At 43.6% G+C, this 20679-nt stretch overlaps 1 protein-coding gene across 2 annotated transcripts in view; it reads left to right on the top strand.

Annotated features, from left to right (window-relative positions):
• Positions 1 to 15553, top strand: part of KHDRBS3 (KH RNA binding domain containing, signal transduction associated 3) — a 114596-nt gene extending 99043 nt beyond the window's left edge. The window contains exons 8-11 of one of the 2 annotated variants that reach the window (XR_004693199.2): positions 3145 to 3203; positions 8475 to 8624; positions 10184 to 10243; positions 14158 to 15553. Coding sequence is in view for 1 of the 2 variants with exons in the window: in XM_035125026.2 (XP_034980917.1) it covers positions 3145 to 3203; positions 8475 to 8566 (151 nt within the window). In the remaining variant the exon portion in view is untranslated. Of the gene's footprint in view, positions 1 to 3144; positions 3204 to 8474; positions 8777 to 10183; positions 10244 to 14157 lie in introns of those variants that run through there. The other variant, XM_035125026.2, reaches the window with a different exon arrangement.
• Positions 15554 to 20679: the final 5126 nt, after the last annotated feature.

Genomic DNA, 20679 nt, shown 5'->3' with positions numbered 1-20679 from the left:
CCATAACCTAAGTTTAAGGTGCCATTAGTGATTAGATTATATATCTGACTTTCTAACACTGGGTGCCCCATGTTTTAAGGCAGTGCTCCCCAACCTTTTTATCGCCACGGACCAGTCAACGTTTGATCATTTTACTGCGGCCCGCTGAGGGGGGGACGTTGATTGTTTCATGGCCCCCTGAGGGGGGGGGACGTTAATTGTTTATATTTTCTTTAGATTGTTTTGATTTAATAATTTTAATTTAATTGTATTTAATGTTCCTTGGGCGGCCCGGTACCAATTTATCCACGGACCGGTACCGGTCCGTGGCCCGGGGGTTGAGGACCACTGTTTTAAGGGACCTAATGTCAGCTTGTGCGGAGTGTTTTTTCTCCTTCTGACAGAAGGCTTAAAAAAAAAACCCTTTCAGAGCACCTACATATTTGCTGTTAAGAATGTATTTTAAAGTGCAATGCAGAATGCCTTTCCTTGTGATAAACACCATCTTTGAAAACATACCTCAGGAGAATATTATTGAACATCCATTTCCCTCCCTTGGCCTGGTAGGTGAACTCCTGGCCAAGGGTGCACCCCTTGAAATTTTCCCTATGGCCAGCTAGGTATATTTTGGTTGTGCCTCACTTTCTCTTGCCACCTTCCGTAAAGTTTCCATATTTAAGAAGTTATCCAGGTTCATTTCAATCTGCCTGCAAAATGAAGGCTCGCAGGAGCACAATTCAATTACATGTTGGGTGGGCAGAAATGCAGGCCGCACTCGAGCAAACAGCTCCATCCACCTTGCGTTATAACTTTCTGATGTGGTTATTGGTGCTGAAGGGTCTGCCTGCTTATAAAGTTTTGAGGATTCCCCCACCCCCTTCTCCAGATACCTTCAATGTAAATAAGTGAATTTTCCCTCCCCACCAAGGATTATTGGTTTTGCTGTTTACATGCCATGAAAGGCAAGTCGCTTTCGGTTTAACAGGCACTTAGATTTGTAAAATGAAGCCCAGCCAAAGTAATTCTGACAGGATTGACAGGTAAGGGGATGGGGGGGGGGGCTCAGCTGTTTTCAGGCCTGCAGACTTGATGAGTCGTACAATGAGTAATCGGATACTGTATGGAATGATAGCAAATGTCAGTATATAAAATTCGCTCATCAAAATACGAGTGTGCATTGGGCGGGGGAATTGCTTTCGTGGAATTTAAAAGTGGCGCTGCTACGTGCCCTCCTATAAAGATTTTTGGTGGTCCTTTCGATCTGGCTTTCTTCCTGGAAACCTTCTTTGGGTTTCCTCAGTGACCAGATGGCTTGGAGGAAAGATTGTCCACAATTATCAATCAATCCTCCATTTAATGTGCGTCCTCTAGAGCAGCCATGTCCAACTTGAGATCTACTCCCACTATAAATAAACTGGCAGTGATCTACCAAAGCTGTTGAGCTTTTCTTTGGGTGGGGAAGGGTCCCACAATCTACCAGTAGATTGTAATCTACCTGTTGGACGGCTCTGCTCTAGAACTAAGAGCAGGCCCATTGAAATTAAGGAATGTGGCTGAGTTAGGTCCATTAATTTCAGTGGGTCTGCTCTGAGCAAAACCTAGACGAATACCACCCAAGGTCTGGAGCTTGATGGTAGGAATATGAGATTTTCATTTCTGCACCTCTGCTTAAGTCAGGCACGGCCAGACTTGGCCCTCCAGCTGTCTTGGGACTACAATTCCCATCATCCCTGACCACTGGTCCTGTTAGCTAGGGATCATGGAAGTTGATCATGGAAGGTGATGGGAGTTGTAGTCCCAAAACAGCTGGAGGGCCAAGTTTGGCCATGCCTGGCTTAAGTGGTCTCTTACCTCAATTAGCTGGGTGAAGAGACAGAAAATGTTGGCAGTCAAGGCCAAGTCATAATGGACTAGTTAGCCATTGACCCAACAGCATGCAAGAGCCCCTCTGTTTCTTTCTAATGTGCTTGAAACAACTTGCCTTTGTGAACCAATTTGTCCACTAATTGCAGAATAATTCAGATCAGCAAAGCAGGTATAAAAAGGCCGTTCTCTTTCCCTCGTTAGAGGCCAGAGATGGAGGACTTTTGCGCTGTGACATCCCATCAATGGCACCCCCCCTCCCATGGTGGTTTGTCTGGCACAAATGCTGCTTCCCATTATGCGCCAGATGAAAGCCTTTTCATTGTCCCAGGCTTTTAGAGTATTGGCAAACTTCTGTTTCATCTGCGGGTGGTTTTTATCGCGTGTTTTTTGTTACTATTGTGTGTTGATGGATTAAATTTGTGAACTGCTTTGGACCCATTTCTGGCAGGGGGGGGGAACACCACACAAACATATTTCAGCTGACCTGGCTTCGTGTAAAACATATTGAACCCCTTATGAACATAATAGAGCTATTTTACACTGAGCCACATGATCGCTCCACCCAGCCCAGAACTGTCTGTTCAGCTGGGAAATGGATCTCAAAGGGTAAAATATTCCCAAGCCCTATTCAATGAGACCCGCACTTTGGGCTGGAGATGTAGGGGACGGAACCTGCATACAAGGCAATGGCCCTTATCCCTGAGCGGTGGCCCACGTTTGGGCCAAGGAACATCCCAAACAATTTTTTAAAAATAATTGTGTGGCTAGTAATATATTTCAATAGACCCAGGGCAATGTATATTTTAGCTGCATAAATAATTTCTATACCAGTTTACAATTCTGCAGGGGAAGTGGAGGTTGGGGGCAGGGAGAAGGATCTAAGCAATTATTAAAAAATTGCTGATAGGCAGGGAAGGGAAGATGTCCCAGGGTGGGAGAGGAAAGGAAAGCTCCCAGGTGAGATAAGACTTAAGAGTGTTCTGTTTTTATTTAGATCAGTTCATTTTTAATTGTATTACAAAAAGCGTTAATATAATTTTATGGATTTTTTTAAATCATTCGCCTCTGTGCAGGGATAGCCAACATTGGTCAGTGGTGATGGGAGTTGTAGTCCACCCACATATGGAGGGCACCACATAGGTGACCCCTGCCCGGGTAGCAGGTTCGACATTGGTTTTTGAGTGGGCAGGGGGAACCCAGCTGCAAAAGCACATTCTCACATGCTGTGTTGTGAGCTGTGTTCCTGCTGTATCACAATTCTTTTATTAACAGCTGGATTGTTTTTGTCTTTCCAAACAGTGGTGGCGATTACTATGATTACGCCCATGGTCTGAGTGACGACACATATGATTCTTACAGTGAGTAACTTTAATGTTCTGGGAGACGTTATTTTATGTAAAAAGAGAAGTGGTTCTCAGGCATTTTGAATTTGCCGCCTTGCATGAAAAAACAAAACAAAATCTCCTCTCACATCTGCACACTACAAGACACCGTTTCCACTGAAGCGGCAGATTTCATTATGAATGCCATGGAGGAAGTGGGTAGAGAAACGTTTTTTCTCTGTCTTTCATAATACTAGAACCCATCCCAGGATAGGCCAAAGAAGCCGAACGTTCAGAATCTCAGGCAGCACACCAGTTGCTGGGGAGTGTGAGCGAAAGAGGTCTTTTGCCTTCTTGTCCTGTTACTGCGCTTCTCGTCAACATCTGGCCAGTCAGTGTGAGAACAGAATGCAGGACCAGATAGGCCTTGGTCTGATCCAGCAGGGCATTTTCATGTTCTTGCTGTCTGGAGTTCTCCTGTCTTGCAAATGCTTCTTTCACTTCCCCTTGTTGCCATTTGCCGACAGCCCCCACCCACCCGCCCACCATGGTAGTTTCCCACTGTGGCAAACAGTCTGTCCTGTGCACAACATCGGCTGGAGAAACTTTAGCATAGCCAACAGGTGCCTCCCAATTTACGGTGCTGTGTTTCGTTTCACAAGTAGCGCTGAGCCAAGTCAGGTATCCCCGAAAGTCCCCAACGAAGAGTTTAATGGAGCTCAGCTCATTGGTTTCTCCTTTCATGTAGCTGCTACTATTCACCTCCTTTTGATCTCCCCGGGAGACTGCAAACATGTGCTAATACAAATAATGTTATTAATACCCACACATATATCCATACGCTGTATATAATAATGTTTTTAAAGTAGTACAAGCTTTAAATAAGTGTGGAGGGGAGAGAAGCCCCAAGGACTTTTTTTATCATCAGGGTTTCCCAAACTTGGGTCTCCAGCTCTTTTTTGGACTACAGCTCCCATGATTCTTAGGTAGCAGGACCAGTGGTCAGGGATGATGGGAGTTGTAGTTCGAAAACAGCTGGAGACCCAAGTTTTTGGAAGCACTGTTCTAAATCCTGATAGAGGGCAAAGCGTAAGGAGAGATGAAATTGTGCAAATTCAGTTTCACATATTTACGCTTCATTTTAGTTCATAGAGGAGGACCAAGGGGTTAAGCTAAAGGGTTTATGTAAGAGGAGCCATCTGAGGTGGGGATTAACAAGCAGAGGTAGTAGCCGAATTATCCCCAGTTGTGGAATGAGTTGGCCATGCCCATAGAACAGGTGTGCCATGATGTCTGAGAACCTGCCTTCTAGCTTCTGGGTATACCAGGCTGCTATCTGCGTCTCCTTGGCTCAAGCTGGTGTGTCTGGATGTATGAAAGCGCCTTTGACCTCATTCTTAACTCAGGTTCCTTGCTGAATATTTTTAACGCTTCTCACTTGGCCTGAAGGGTTTCTCTCCCCCCCCCCAATGCTTTAGATCTGCTTTTCTGCGCCACTTGAACGAATTCGAGGAGGTAGGTCATTAAACAGAGGTTATTTTTTATAAAAAAAACCAAGGTGCTTTAGGTAGGCAGAAGGAAAAAAGAGGAGCTGGGGTGCTTGTTGATAAAGAATAGTTTCCAGAGCAGAATCCACATGCTACTCGGCGGAGATTAATTAAAAACACACACGCGCCGAAGTGCAGAAGGTGACAGGTTTAATTAAAGAAAGCTGTGTCGGATTAGACACACAAAGCATGTTAAGAGACACCTTTGCTTTGGGGATAAAGTTAAAACCTTTGGCTGGAGATCAGAGGGGCTCAGGATCCGACCTGTCATGAGGCTGAGCACCCCCCCCTCCCGTCTTGCCACAAATACATCCTCGTGACTTGCCTGCTGTCAGAGCAGGTGACTCACAATTTGCCCGCTAATGGATGTTTGCAACACTTTTTCAGGGACAAGTCTGGAAACCGTTCCTGGGGACACCTTTGATGTATGCTTGATGCTTAAAATAAATAAATAAATAACAATATCCCCACCTGAAGCAACCGGGGGCCCCCCGCTTGGGTTTGTTTGTCATAATAAATAGTTCTACCACACAGGCTGCCTGCGTGTCACAGGCTTAAATGTCCGCAAGTCACCTTGAGGGGGAGCAGCCGATTACACGATAGTATCAAAAGGGAAAGACTGCTTTAAGCCTCCTTTTTACCCCCCTTGCAACATGCTAAATTGGTCTCCACGGACTTGCATAGCTTTGATCGTTTTCATGCTTCGGCATTAAAATGAGCTGCCTGGCAGCAGGAGGCCTGGCTTCCGCTCGCCTCGTGATGGCGAAGCGTTTCAGCAAAGGGGCCTGCAATGGGCTTAATGCAAACACACAAAGCAAGAGTTTCTGTCTCTCCTTGCTTCCAAAGTGATACCTAAATACAGTGGAACCTCGGTTTATGAACACCTCGGTTTACGAATGTTCGGTTTGCGAACGCCGCGGACCCATCTGGAACGGATTAATTCACTTTCTATTACTTTCAATGAGAACGTTCGCTTCAGTTTATGAACGCTTCAGTTTATGAACAGATTTCCGGAACCAATTGCACCCATGCTTCGGGTTAAGTACGCTTCAGGTTCAGTACTCCGCGAACCCGTCCGGAACGGATTAATCCACTTTCCATTACTTTCAATGGGAAAGTTCGCTTCAGTTTATGAACGCTTCAGGTTAAGTACTCTGCGGACCGTCTGGAACAGATTAATCCACTTTCCATTACTTTCAATGGGAAAGTTTGCTTCAGTTTATGAACGCTTCAGTTTAAGTACTCTGCGGACCGTCTGGAACAGATTAATCCACTTTCCATTACTTTCAATGGGAAAGTTTGCTTCAGTTTAAGTACTCTGTGGACCGTCTGGAACGGATTAATCCACTTTCCATTACTTTCAATGGGAAAGTTTGCTTCAGTTTAAGTACTCTGCGGACCATCTGGAACAGATTAATCCACTTTCCATTACTTTCAATGGGAAAGTTTGCTTCAGTTTAAGTACTCTGCGGACCGTCTGGAACGGATTAATCCACTTTCCATTACTTTCAATGGGAAAGTTTGCTTCAGTTTATGAACGCTTCCGTTTATGAACAGACTTCCGGAACCAATTGTGTTCATAAGCCGAGGTACCACTGTAAACCAAACGAAACAGGGTGGTCTGGAAGCTCCCATTGGTTCAGAATGGCTGCATTCAGATATTATTATTATTATTATTATTATTATTATTATTATTATTATTATTATTATTTAGACTCTGCCCATCTAGCTGGGTTGCCCCAGCAACTCTTCCAACACGTATAAAAACATAATAAACATAAAAAGCCTCCCGACGCAGGGCTGCCTTCAGATGTCTTCTAAAAGTTGTATAGCTATTTATCTCCTTGACATCTGATGGGATGGCTTTCCACAGCGTGGGTGCCACTGCCGAGAAGGCCCTCTGCCTGGTTCCCTGTAGCTTCACGTCTCACAGTGAGGGAACCACCAGAAGGGCTATGGGGCTGGATGGTGGGAGTGGAGATGCTCCTTCAGAAACACAGGGCCAAGGCCGTTTAGGGCTTTAAAGGTCAGCACCAACACTTTGAATTGTACTTGGAAACGTACTGGGACCAAACTGCAGAGTATGTCTGAACCCAGAGCTTGTGGTTTGCCTGGAGAGGAACTTTGCATGCATCTTAATGCATAAGGCTAAGCCCAGCCATGCTGCGATTCATTTCCCTTTTTCAATAAGGGGGGAGTGAAGAGAGAAAGCTCAGGCTATGTGCATAGGATGTTTTTGTTTAATTGTAGTGACTGCCTCTTTGTTAATGCAGTCATCGTAGCTGCCAGCTTTGATCTGAGGCTGATAGAATGGATCTTGGTACACTCATTAATCCTCCACCAGTTTTGTTAGTTGCCAGTTCGTCTCCGGGCTCAATTCAAAGTGATGGTTTTGACCTTTAAATAGTCTGGGACCAGAGAATCTCAAGAAACACACACACACACACCAAAAACAACCCGCCTGAAAGCTGCACGCTATCTCTGAGGTTTTTATGTAGCTCCCCAAAAGGTCAAGACAGGAGAAACACTGGAGGTGTGAAGCAGGGTTAGAATCATAGAGTTGGAAGGGTTCCCAAGGGTCATTTAGTCCAACCCCCTGCAGTGGTGAGGGGCGTGTCCTGAAGAGGGTTTGAAGGCCTGGAAGGCTATATTTCAACCGCTAGACCTGAGATCCCATAGCCCTCACCTACTCCTTCACACTGAATGGAACAAGGAATTGCCTTACAAATACAGGTAGGTAGCCGTGTTGGTCTGAGTCGAAGCAAAATAAGAAAATTCCTTCAGTAGCACCTTAAAGACCAACTAAGTTTATATTTTGGTATGAGCTTTCGTGTGCATGCACACTTCTTCAGATACACTAGACTTCTGTTTCTAGTGTATCTGAAGAAGTGTGCATGCACACGAAAGCTCATACCAAAATATAAACTTAGTTGGTCTTTAAGGTGCTACTGAAGGAATTTTTTTTATTTTGCCTTAAAAAAATAGTCTCCCCAGCTGTGCTTTCTGGAAACTGGTATTCAGAAGCCAACTGGCCTCATTCATGGACACAGAGTATAGCCAGGCTAGTAGCCATTGATAGCCTTTTCTTCCATGAGTTTGTCTAATCCTCTTTTAAATCCCTTCCAAGTTGGCGGCCATCACTGCCTCTTGGGGGGGGGGGGTCATCTGTCCCTGAATCTCCCAACCTTTGACTTCATTGGATGCCTAGAAGTTCTAGTGTTATGAGAGAGGAAGGAAAACTTTTCTCTGCCTGCTTCCTCCATGCCATGCATAATTTCGTAAAATTCCATTATTCAGCTTTTCTCAAAACTGCAAAGTCCCCAACACTGCAAACTCTCTCTTTTTGGGGGAGGGGGAGGTACTCCACCCCCTCGGATCATTTGGGTTGCGCTTTTCCAAACCCTTCTCCCACTCTGCAATACCCTTTCTGAGGTGAAGCGACCAGAACTGTACAAAAAGGTCAGGGATGATGGGAATCGTAGTGCAAAAACAGCTGGAGACTCCCAAGTTTGGGAAACCCTAGTCTAGAAGGTTTATGAACAACTTAAAAAGCACAGGTCCCAATACTGATTTTTGGGGGGGTGGGGCTCTACTTTCTGCACCCCTGTTTCAGGAGATCTGTCTGTTTATTCCTCCTCTCTGCCTGCTCCCCTATCTAGAGTTGTGCAACTGAGCGATGCCCCTTTTCCTCCCCCGCCCCCCAAAAGCCACAGATCTATGTAGCAGAAGCCTGAACCATATTTACGCTTGCTTATTTCAGGACAGGAAGAATGGACCAGTTCAAGACACAAGGCACCTCCAGCAAGGACAACAAAAGGAAGCTACAGAGAGCAGCCATATGCCAGATACTGATTACACTATCTGATGTTGTGAAATACCCAATCTCCACCAGTCCTGTATACTGTTCAAAGTAATTTTTTTCTATGAACAATCCCTTTTTATTAAAATCAAAGTGCTTAATCTGAATGGACGGACTGAGCTTAATCTATTTTTTGCTGAATGAAAAGCCTGGACAGGAAGACACGTTGAAACGCGGAACTTTGTTATTTCCAGATTGTATTTGGGCGGGTGGGAAAGGGGGGGGGGGAAGAGAACCGATAGGTGGTCAAAACAAACAAAAAAAGAGAGAGAGAGAGAAAAAAAAATATAACCTTTGATTAACTAGTGTTAAAAACAGCTAGGTTTATTAAATATGTTAATCCATTATTTTAACCTAAGCGTAACCTTTTATTTTAAAGGTTTTCAACAATTTAGTTCTTCTAGTTTTTATCTTTCAACCATTTTGCTAGTCTTTCTCTTTGCAAACATACGTAAAAAGGGAGGCAGATCACAGATGCAAATAATGTGGTATTTTGTAACTTGAGTCTTGAAATGTTCTGTAGTGTTAAGCAAAGATTACTCTTGCTTGATACTAAATAAACTTTTGAAAGAAAAATCAGTGTGTGTGAGAGTATGCATTATTTATTTAAAAACCTTCATAAATAGTAGTAAACAGGGAGGGAGTGATTTTTAACAACGATCAATATTAAATTGCTCCTACTAAAGCACTGTACAACTATTTGCTTTTTTAATAAAATGGTATAAATCTAAAGGTGCATTTCATTATATTATAGATATACACACGCATATATATATATATTTACACATATATTTATTCACCTATACACAATATAGACTTAAAGGCTTTTAAAGGAGTTATCCAAATGGTATCGATCTACTGGATTGCCACATTTTTTTAAAAAAACAAATTATTGGTTTAAAATAGTTAATGCTTTTTCTGAAACAAAAAATTAAAAACAAAACACCTGTGACTTAGTTTTCATCTTGTTGAGCATTTCTTCACTTAGTGCAACTTCGGAATTTTTGTTTGTTTTCTGAGAATTTTGGTACCTTAATGACCACCTCACTCCGTGCTGGAAGCAATAAACACAAAGCTTTTAAAGACTTTCTGACTTGACTAATTGAGGTCGCTTTCGTCAGAGGCAGAGGATGTGTAACCCTTAAAACGGTCTTCATTTGCAAAGGTAAATAAATCAAATAAGATTTTAATCTCACTTAATTTATCTTAATATAACCAATAAAAGCAGGGAAGGGTACAAATTAGCAAGTTCTATTTTAGATTATAGAAAAGGGAGGCTTTAAGATCACCACCTAAAATTTCATATTAAAAAGCTTAATTTGTTCTAGTCATCTAAAAAGCCTTAGTTCGGTCAGTTTAATTGGAGGAAATTATTCCCTATTAAACAAATGTAAAACCTCATAACTAGTAACTTGTAATCCTAGAATTTATGGACAACTAATGTAACTAAGAACTTAAAACATTACAAATGTGTGTTTTCCCCCCTAAAGCTTTTTCATAATTGTTGGTTTGATGTCTTTTAATATTGATAACTATGAACTGCTACCTATTTTAGATTTTAGAATTCTGGGGTGTTTTAGTTAGTAAAAAGAAATCTTTTCTCTTGTCAGGAAACACTGAATGCCAGGGGAAGCCAAGAAGATGAAAAACATGTTTCTGTTGATGCATTGGTAGGTACCTGTGCTTATTTTTAAACTTGATTAATGGTATGTTGGGGAAAATATCTAAACTAGTAAACAGCATTTCAATCCCTTTTGCATCTTTTTACCCACCCCTTACAATGGAAATTGAATAAGCCTACATACCGAATTCTGTTCCTCGGGGCTCGGGTGAGATACTGGAATTGGTATCCTGTTTTCGGATAACCTGCCAAACTCTCGTTCTTCACCTGAGTCTATGTTTGGGAGGGGACGCCAAACGAAAATACCACATGACATTTTAGAGTTGGTATGCAAATCGTAGTTACAGTGATTGCTCTGCCTCCAAAATTTGTGCAAGTGGGAACTGAATTTGTGAAGTTGTCTGTACAGATGGAGCTGGTTTTTTATTTGTGTTTATACTTGTTTCATGGTTTGTAACTGTTTTTTCTCTTTGATTGTTCCAATCCACCCTGCGGCCTTTGGGGGAAGGGGGGGGGGTAAGAAAGCTAACGGAGTGTGCTTCGTTTGATGCCTGGCGTTGGGCAAGTAATGACCTGGGTGAGCCAAAATGGGGTTTCCAAGCACCGCTGGTCCACTGCTCAGCAGTGCCTGCATAGCCCTGTGCAAGGCAGAACCATGAGCTGGTTGTTGGGTCTTGTCCAGGCTCCTGCAAGGCACCCCACAAAATAGCACTCTGCAAAAAAGGTACCTTCCAGCGTGGCCTTCAACAGGTAGGGGAGATAACAGTCTGGATTACTGGCCAGACAAATTTGCCGACCCCTGTTTTCGGCAATCATCTAGCCAAGCACACTTGGTAGAAATGCACTCATCTCATTCCATAAAAATAGGTTGCTGTTAACCAGCTAGCCAGGCCATCTAACTACCTGTTTTCAAATCCTATCTCTGTGTTTGTGCTGTGCTTTAAAAATTTATGCACCAAGGAAAGCTCAGTTCTGTGACATCTATCAATTCTCCTACCTCTCCATTAACGTATGCCGCTTCTTCCTTGGGTATCCAGAGAAGGAACTATTTATTTACAGTGGTACCTCTACTTACGAATTTAATGCGTTCCGAACGCACATTCGTAAGTAAAAAAAAAATGTAAGTCGAATCCCATAGGAATGCATTGGGAGAAAAAAATTGTAAGTTGAAGCAACCCTATCTAAAAATTCCTGAGTAGAAAAAATCCTATCTAAACCGCATCCAAGATGGCGGACGGAGCTCCATTCGTAAGTAGAAACATTCGTAAGTCGAGTCATTCGTAAGTAGAGGTACCACTGTATTTATTTCCCGCCCTCCATCCTAGAGTTGGGTTACAACCTTAAAGCGTGCTGTTAAAAGAACAGTTCAAAACAAAAAGAATAATAAAATGGGTCCCGACTTCAGGTGTCGAAAGCCAGGGTAAATATGTCTTCCTGACAGTAAGAGCTGTTCGGCAGTGGAATTTGCTACCAAGGAGTGTGGTGGAGTCTCCTTCTTTGGAGGTCTTTAAGCAGAGGCTTGACAGGCATATGTCAAGAATGCTTTGATGGTGTTTCCTGCTTGGCAGGGGGTTGGACTGGATGGCCCTTGTGGTCTCTTCCAACTCTATGATTCTATGTGCATCATCAGAATTTCGCTGGAAGCTGTAGGTGAAAGGTAGCGTTACCATCGACACTTTGGGAGAGACACCTGCAGTGCTAACCATTGGCTAGTGCATTTTGAACTGGCAGCAGTTGGCACAGCCAATATATGTGCCAAATATATTTGCCAAACACCCTGGATTGGTGTTAGTCTAATAGTCAAAGCAGACTAATCCCCAGGGAGCATGGCTGCGTGGAAACATCCTAAGAAGCTGAGTCGGAAGAGCACAAGACTCTTGATCTCAGAGTTCTGGGATCGAGCCCCACGTTGGGCAAAATATTCCGTCATTGCAGGGGTTTGGGCTGGATGATCTTTGTGGTCCCTTCCAAATCTACAGTTCTCTTATTCTAAGCCAAGGTTCAGATCTCACTTGGGAGAATCTTGTGGGTCTTTTGAATAAGAATGGATTCAGCCATGCATGCCTACTTTGCTCACTGCATTGCAGTAGAACATGTGAACGGTCTGTTCGAGAATCATAGAATTGTAGAATGTAGTCCAGCCCCTGCAATGCAAGAATCTCAGCTAGATCATACATGACAGGTGGCTATCCATCCTCTGCTTAAAAACCTCTAGGAAGGGAGAGTCCTCCTCTTTGGGGCGTCTGTTCCACTGTCGAACAGCTCTTACTGTCAGAAAGTTCTTCCTGATGTTTAGTCAGAATCTCCTTTCTTGTAACTTGAAGCCATTGGTCTCCGGAGCCTCTGGAACAGGGGACAAGAAGTTTGCTCCATCCTCCTTGTGACAGCCCTATATAGATATTTAAAGAAGAAGCAAAAGGATAAGAAAACTTGGCATTTGGTGTTTTATCTGGGATGGCTGTTTGCACATGAAAGCCATCACTTGAGGTTGAATGCATAAAATAATGCAAGCATGTGATAAGTGCTGGCAATCACTTGAACCAGACATTGCTCCCCAACCTAAGAAAAGTTTTTTTAGTCTTGCAGGGTTTGATCTGTTTCTGAATTCTTAAGTGTGTGGAAGAGTTACATATAAGCAGACTTTAAATATAAGCAAACTCTCTTGTGGGAAAATGTCTAGCATTAAAGAAAGAATGTTTCTTTTCCTTCTTCCTTGAAAAAAGATTTTTTGTGTGTATTTGTACACCCCAAACAAGATCTTACAGCATCACTTGTCATGGAAACAGTCAGAAGATCAGACTCGATGTTCAGCAAATCTCCATTTCCTCAAAACAGGAATATAGCAACTCTTCTAGACTTAAGAGTTTGAAAGGAGCATGTGAAAACAATTATTCTGTTTTGGCACAACAGAAAGCCAATCCAGGTCTAAGTTTAATGCTCCAGGACTTTGTCCAGTCAACACATAATTGCAAGAACACAATAATTGCCTTGCCCACCCAGATTCAAGTCCAGCATCCTATTTTCTAGTACTGATAAACCTCTAGAAGAGCTATGGGCTTTTCTGTGGCGCTCCAGATGTTGCTAATCTCCCATCATCCATTGGGACTTGGGGCTGATGGGAGCTGGAGTTTAGCAACACCTGGAGATGCTCAGGCTTTTATCCATCCAGTTACAGGTTCCCAATCAGGGCCTGATCATTGCAGTCTTTCCCCCAAAGCCTGGCTTGGATGGGATTGGTAAACCTGTACCGGGGCTGCACCGCTTCCCACAACCTCAGTAAGAACTGGGTCTTTAATTCCCTGGTGTCTGTGTCTCAAAGACATTAACACTGCTTCTGGAACATTAAGATTTGCATTTCCCAAAAGCACTCTGACACTTTCTGTACACAGAGCAGAACGATGTCTCGCTGCAAGTAGAAAACTTGTACATCTCAAACCCTGCTGAGCTTTCTTCCTGAGCTGCTAGGCCTTTGTTTTTCTTATGTGTCCAGGGAATTAGTTTACACGAGGTGGCAAGGAGAAATGTCTCCTCTGCTGCTTCATCCTGTTGCATATCCAGGTCAGGCCTGAGCTGATGGCTGTCAAAACACCCCTCATAGCATTTGTAGGTTTTGCATTTGCTGATTTATGGCACAGCTGAATGTGCGACAGCTGGAGCAAAGATAGGCCTGTCTGTGGGATATCGCTGCTAGTCTTCATCTCCCAAGCGGGGTGTGAAAAGGGTGTGTTGTTCTTCTCGGAATTTATCTTTAGCCTGCCCTTTTGCGGTTGGTCATCTCTGCTTAAAAGGACACCCACTCAGTTGTTTTGTTCTCGGATATAAAAGGTTTCCCCGCATAAATCAGTAACATTTCTAATTGGTGCTTTCCGCCACCTGCAACGTGATCGTCCCCAGAGCGTCACCAATAATTATTGGTTCCAAGAATATATACATATGTGTGTCTTTTGTTCTGCTGTTTTCCAGGGACTTTGCACGCTCTTACGGACAGATTTGAAACACCCCCCTCACCGACGTGCCTCGGAAACAATAGCCAGCAGCTCTTTGAAACTCCACTTTGACTTCCTTTTTATGCTACCTGCTGTACCCTAGACTTGACAAGATGTATAGTTTTTCAGACCTCAGTTTTAACTCTATAATAATGTTTATTCATTTACCGCTGTAACTTTGTGAAGACATTAATAAAAGATTTTTCCGTTTCATTGTCCTGCGCAAAGAAATATTGATTCTTTATCAGACTCTTGTAAGTTCTTGCACAGTGAGAGTTAAGCTTGAGGGAGTCTCTTTCAAACTAGCCCATTGCTAAAAAGGGCTTATCACCTGTGTGTGTGTGTTCACGCAGCAGCTGCTGCTAAGACAAGTAAACCAAAGAGTGTTACAGAAACACTTATCTAAATGTAAACATACATGCCCAGAGCACAAGGGAGAAGGATTTTTGGAATGGGAGGGGGAGCAGTCAGGTGACCTAAAATTCTTCTGATTTCCGCATTATGCATGCAAAATGTGCTTGACATATAAGTGCATGCTGTCCCCCGCAAAACGTACACATGACAGTTCCTAACTCAAGTGGAGGAGTTTGCGAGAAGTCTCTGCCACGCTACTTGTACCTACGGGACCACCTCTCCTGGTATGCCCCGCGGAGGACCTTAAGGTCCACAAACAACAATACTCTGGAGATCCCGAGCCATAAGGTGGCTAGATTGGCCTCTACTAGGGCCAGGGCCTTTTCAGTATTGGCCCCAACTTGGTGGAACGCTCTTTCAGGGCCCTGCGGGATTTGTCATCTTTCCGCAGGGCCTGCAAGACAGAGCTGTTCCGCCTGGCCTTTGCGTTGGATTCAGTCTGACCCCTGTGTTTTCCTCCCTCATGGCTTGGATTTGTGGACTACTTAAAATGAGGCTGCATTTTAAATTTTAATACTGTATTTTAATCTGTATTTTAATTAATTGCTTTTTATGTTTTATTGTAATTTTATTGGTGTGAGCCGCCCTGAGCCCGGTTTTGACTGGGGAGGGCGGGATATAAATAAAATTATTATTATTATTATTATTATTATTATTATTATTATTATTATTATTATTTACAGGTAGGTAGCCGTGTTGGTCTGACGTAGTCAAAAAAAATAAAAATCCTTCCAGTAGCACCTTAGAGACCAACTAAGTTTGTCATAGGTATGAGCTTTCGTGTGCATGCACACTTCTTCAGATACACTGAAACAGAAGTCACCAGACCCTTATGTATGGTCAGAGGGTGGGGAGGGGTATTACTCAGAAGAGTGGTGGGAATGGGTGATTGGCTGATAGGAGTGGTAAACCTGTTGATGACTGTTAACGACTGTTAATGACTGCAATTGGTCTTGCAGGAAAAAGCAAGGAGTGCCACACTAAGCCTGCATTACTGCAATTCACGCGCATAGGCTTTCTTCCTGCTCTCCCATTGAGCAGCAGACCTCACTCACGCCGTATCGTGCATTACTCTTCCTGCAAGCTCTGTCATCTCCCTTAGCCAAACTCCTCCGCCAACCATCTTCCTTCTCGTTCCAAGCTCACTCCACATCAGCAAAGTTGCCTAGTTTCACTGTGGCTCCTCCACTGCCCATTCCGCTTTTAATTCTCTGAATCCAGTTCCGATATTTCTCTTTCCCATGATGCAGACCTTCTCGGCATGCCCTTTGCTATCTTTGGCACGGCAGACAACAGATCAGCGTTAGTTTCTTAAATCTAAAAAGCTGAAGCGTGTATTGCAACTGCTACACAACATACTACTCATAGTTGGGCTCCAGGGGTACAGAGTAGTCTGCAACACTCCACCTTCCTGCATCAGATTCTTGAGCGATCTACCCTTTTTACTTTTGGGTCAGCCACACCGCCACCCTTCTGCCCTCCATGTTGTAAAGGGGGGGGGTGGACACACGCAATCCACTTGGTTGTGCTAAGCTACTTCAGGGCAGCCGGAACGAAAGCACAGTGGCATAGCAGAGAGTGATAACACCGTTAGTCCAGTGGGTGCAAGCAATCTTGAGGATTTTCAAGCCCTCAGGAACAGGTTTCTGGAGAAGATGCTGCAGCAGGAAGAAGAAAGTATGGGAACTGGCTGTGCCTCTTGCTGATTTTAGCATCTCATTCATCGTAGGGGTGATATTTCCAGAGTGTCAGAATCGTGTCTCCAGGTGTAGCTTTACATTGGTGTAAGCTAGGCCTAAGTGTGCTTAACTTGAATTGGCTGCACATTATTTGCCCTTAGCTCAACCTTCACTTTTTTGAATGACCTCTCCAGCATTTGAATTTTAAATTGTAAGCTCTTTGGGGCAGATACATTTTCCCCCTGTTGCTCTAAATAGCATGCACCTTGATGGTACAATTTAAATAATAATTACTAGGCCTGTAACATTTAATTGATTTCTTTTAAAGGGGCGGGGATGACCTAACAGGTTCCTCGATTACTCAGGGTGCAAAGTGCATGTTTTTTTTATTCCAACCAGTTATTAAAAGAGTCCTTTACTCTTTTCTCACATAGAAGGGGGAACACACCTCCTAATGTGTCGGCTGCAACACACACATGCATCACCCAGACGCGAAAAATAATTAGAATGATTATTTTAATCATGCAAATGTATGCAATTGGGTGACGGCCCTAATGATTGCGACCTCCTAGCGGCTCACAAATCTCAAGTTTTAAGAACCACTTTAGATGTTAGTCTGTGGTTAGTGCTGAAAAGTCTTTCTTCATACAGGGAATCCATGTAACAGGGCATGTTTTAGCAGCGCAGTCAATGGGACTCAAAAGTAAGTCCCATTGACATACACAGGATTGGAGCCCCGCATCTCCTGTGTGAACCATTCTAAGGTCATAGACCGGGCAGGCGGAAGCTGTGGTTTTCCAGGTCTTGTTGGGAAGCCAATTTCCATCAGTCCAAACTGCATGTCCTATGATCAAGGGTGATAAAAGTTGGAGACAGCAGCAACAGCCACAGGTTCCCTGGCCTCATCATACAACCTTAGTACACCTGTACCAATAGAGCTTTGACCCTTGGAGCATTGGTGGTTGAGCGTTCAACATGTTTAGACCACAACTCAACCTACGTCAGTAGCTTTTATTAAACGACGTGGGAAGCAACGCATAAGCCAGCCCTAATCCTCTGAAGGATATAAATTGCTTCAATATACGCAAAGCAGTTCCAGGCTGTACAAAAATAATTGTATTCATGGCAGCCATGCACACGTGTGAAGTGTGGACAGACAAACATCCTTAGCACATCCAAGTGGGAGCCAATAAACATGAGTGTTTAAGCCTGAATGCCTTCATTTACAGTTTGCTGTTGGTCCCCTGCAGTTTCCCAAAAGCAATCACAATTGCTGTGTGCACCACCTTTGAATGCAACAAGCAATTAGGTGGGCAAGAATGGCTGGGATGCGTTTTCTCTGACACCCGTAAAAAATGCACATGCTCTTTTTTTCATTTGTGCAATGTTTGGGGAAAAGGTTACAGCAGGCCTGCAACTTATTGGAAGGCTATTAACCAGGGTAGTTTTTTTTAAAAAAAGCCTACGTGTTCAGTGACTGTGTACCAGACCACAAAATATGTACACCTTTGGTTTTTCTAGAATGGCAATTGGGAGAAGGCAAGGCTCAGGAGTAAACTCTACTAAGACAGTTGGATGGCACCTTGCACATTTTCTTCCAGCAACTCTTGCAGCCAGGCTGGTGCAAAATGTACTGCTCTGCTTCCCTTTGGACATCAGCAAGGCAAAGAGGGGGGTCTTGTCATCTGGGCACCCCAGGACCTCCACATGCATTGCCCCGGCTTGTGCCCCAGAGAAGGTCTCTTCGGTGCTGCAAATGCAGCCTTTTATATTTTTATTGGTGGGCAAGCTGGAAAGATTTGTGCTGCTCCTTCTCCACAGTTCAGCAAGGCATGCCTAGCAGTTTGTTCTCTGCTATCCACCCCAAAGTAGAAAATGCAAAGTAAGAAAAGACCCCTGGGGAGAACAGATCGGAAATAGGTTTTTCCTTTAAAGCACTGTTAAGGAATTTGTTACCGTAAGTTGAAATAACTTGTGTCTGCAAGCACGGCCCTATAGAGATCTATGGAGGCACTGTGTTCAGAAATAAGTCCGGCTGTCTCTTATTATCATCACTGGATTCGTAATACTCTGGAATAAAGAAGTTCTTAAAAGGCAGCTTGTCAAGCCTGAGGATCCTGTCCTCAGCTGTGCCTCCCAAGTGCCTGCAGTAAGGCTAGTTAAGGAACTCAAACCATTTTTTCCTTCAGGCAAATGCTTCTAATCTGGATTGTAGAACCCTTGCTTCCTAAAGCCATTACTGTAGTCCCTGATGGTGCAGTCTGATGTAAAAAAAGACGGGGAGTTTTCTTTGGGTCCAGTGTAGATTGACCTGAAAAAGTTGCTCTGGTTGTAACTAGAGATGGATGGATCTTTTTATTTCAGTTTCTCACGCTTCCTTATTTTTCAAGTCATAGAATGGTAGAGTTCGTTTGTCACACTTCGGCATCAATTTGCAATTCATATTTTTTTTAAAGAAAGTCATCATGAAACCCCATCAGCATTTTAGTGCATGTTTCTCAACATACTCATTTTTAATGCAGTTTTGCCTATTATATACGTATTTTTGAAAGCCATTTTCCCTAATATAACGCATGTTTACTGTTGTTTTCACTAGTGCATGCATTTTAATCCTCTGTTAATGCTCCATTTTTATTTTTTAATGCACTTTTTATTTTTTAAAAAATTACATTGAAAAAAGTGTTACTTTTGAAGTATCACTGTGTATATTTTCAGAAAGAATGAATTAGGCAGGATCACATTAAAATGCATACTGAACCAAATTTCTAATCCATCCCATAGTAACTGCATTCAGCAGCAACATTTTTCTCAATGTATCTATACAAATGAAGCTATACAAATGAAGGCAGAGGGCCTTCTTGGTAGTGGCACCCACCCTGTGGAACACCCTCCCACCAGATGTCAAAGAGAACAACAACTACCAGACTTTTAGAAGACATCTCAAGGCAGCCCTGTTTAGGGAAGCTTTTGATGTTTGATGGATTACTGTATTTTAATATTTTGTTGGAAGCCGCCCAGAGTGGCTGGGGAAGCCCAGCTAGATGGGCGGGGTATATATTATTATTATTATTATTATTATTATTATTATTATTATTATTAGCCAAGTTTCAGCAATCTGCCCAAGTCTGTAGGAGCTCCCATCCTATGGAATTTGAATGTGAGGCTTTTCATAAATTTGACACATGGTTAATGTCTGGTAAAGCATACAATGAGTTGAGAGGAAGGGTACTATGTGTTGGAAAACCATAGTATAGGGACACAACACTGGGACAGCTCAGTTGGTAGAGCATCAGACTCTGAATCTCTGGGCCGTGGGTTTGAGTCCCATGTTGCAGAAAAGATTCCTGAATTTCAAGGGGTTGAACTAGAGGTAAAAGTAAAGGACCCCTGGACAGTTAAATCCAGTCAAAGGCGACTATGCAGTTGCGGCACTCATCTCGCTTTCAGGTCAAGTGAGCCGGCGTTTGTCCACAGACAGCTTTCCGGGTCATGTGGCCAGCATGACTAAACATCTTCTGGTGCATCAGAACACTGTGGCGGAAACCAGAGCACACGGAAACGGCGTTTACCTTCCCTCCTCAGCGGTACCTATTTATCTACTTGCACTGTGGTGCTTTCAAACTGCTAGGTTGGCAGAAGCTGGGACAGAGCAACGGGAGCTCACCACTGTAGAGTGGATTCGAACCTTCTGATCAGCAAGCCCAAGAGGCCCAGTAGTTTAGACCACAGCGCCACCCGCATCCCTAGAACTAGATGACCCTTATGGTCGCTTTCAACTCTACGATTCGATGACTCTGTGACTCACAGACAAGAAGGAGGGAAGATGCTACAGAGCAGGTTACAAAGCAACCTCCATTCTTATCCCTCTCCCACTTTAGCCTTGGAGCCGTTTGCAGATTGCCCAGATGTATTTCTATTGCCTTAAGGGATAGACTCCCTTGGAGAAGGGCTGTAGCTCAGACTTGCACGCAGGTGGTCTTGGGTTCAATCCCTGGTGTCTCCAATTAGGACTAGGAAAAAACGTCTGGTCTGAGATCCTGGAGAGCCACTGTCAATCAGTGTAGACAATATTGAGCTGGATGGACCAATGGCCCTACCTGGTATAAGGCAACTTATTACGGACTTCCCTAGGTTTCTTCTATTCAACTTTCAACGTGGATTGTTCTGCGTAGCCTGGCCTCTCCCACTGCCTAGAATCCCAGTCATATCTACTCAGAAGAGCCCATAGCTCAGTGGCACACCATCTGCTCTGCATGCCAAAGGTCCCCGGTTCAAGCCCTGCCATCTCCCAAGGATCGCTGGGAATGTCCCCTTTCTGAAACCCTGGAAAGCTCCTTCCGATCAATGTGGACAATCATAGAATCATAGAGTTGGAAGAGACCACAAGGGTCATCCAGTCCAACCCC

This window comes from Zootoca vivipara, chromosome 8 (genome assembly GCF_963506605.1).
Source record: "Zootoca vivipara chromosome 8, rZooViv1.1, whole genome shotgun sequence".
In the NCBI taxonomy this organism is placed as follows: Eukaryota; Metazoa; Chordata; class Lepidosauria; order Squamata; family Lacertidae; genus Zootoca; species Zootoca vivipara.
Note: the sequence above shows the minus strand (reverse complement) of the source record. Positions and strands in the feature narration are given on the sequence as shown.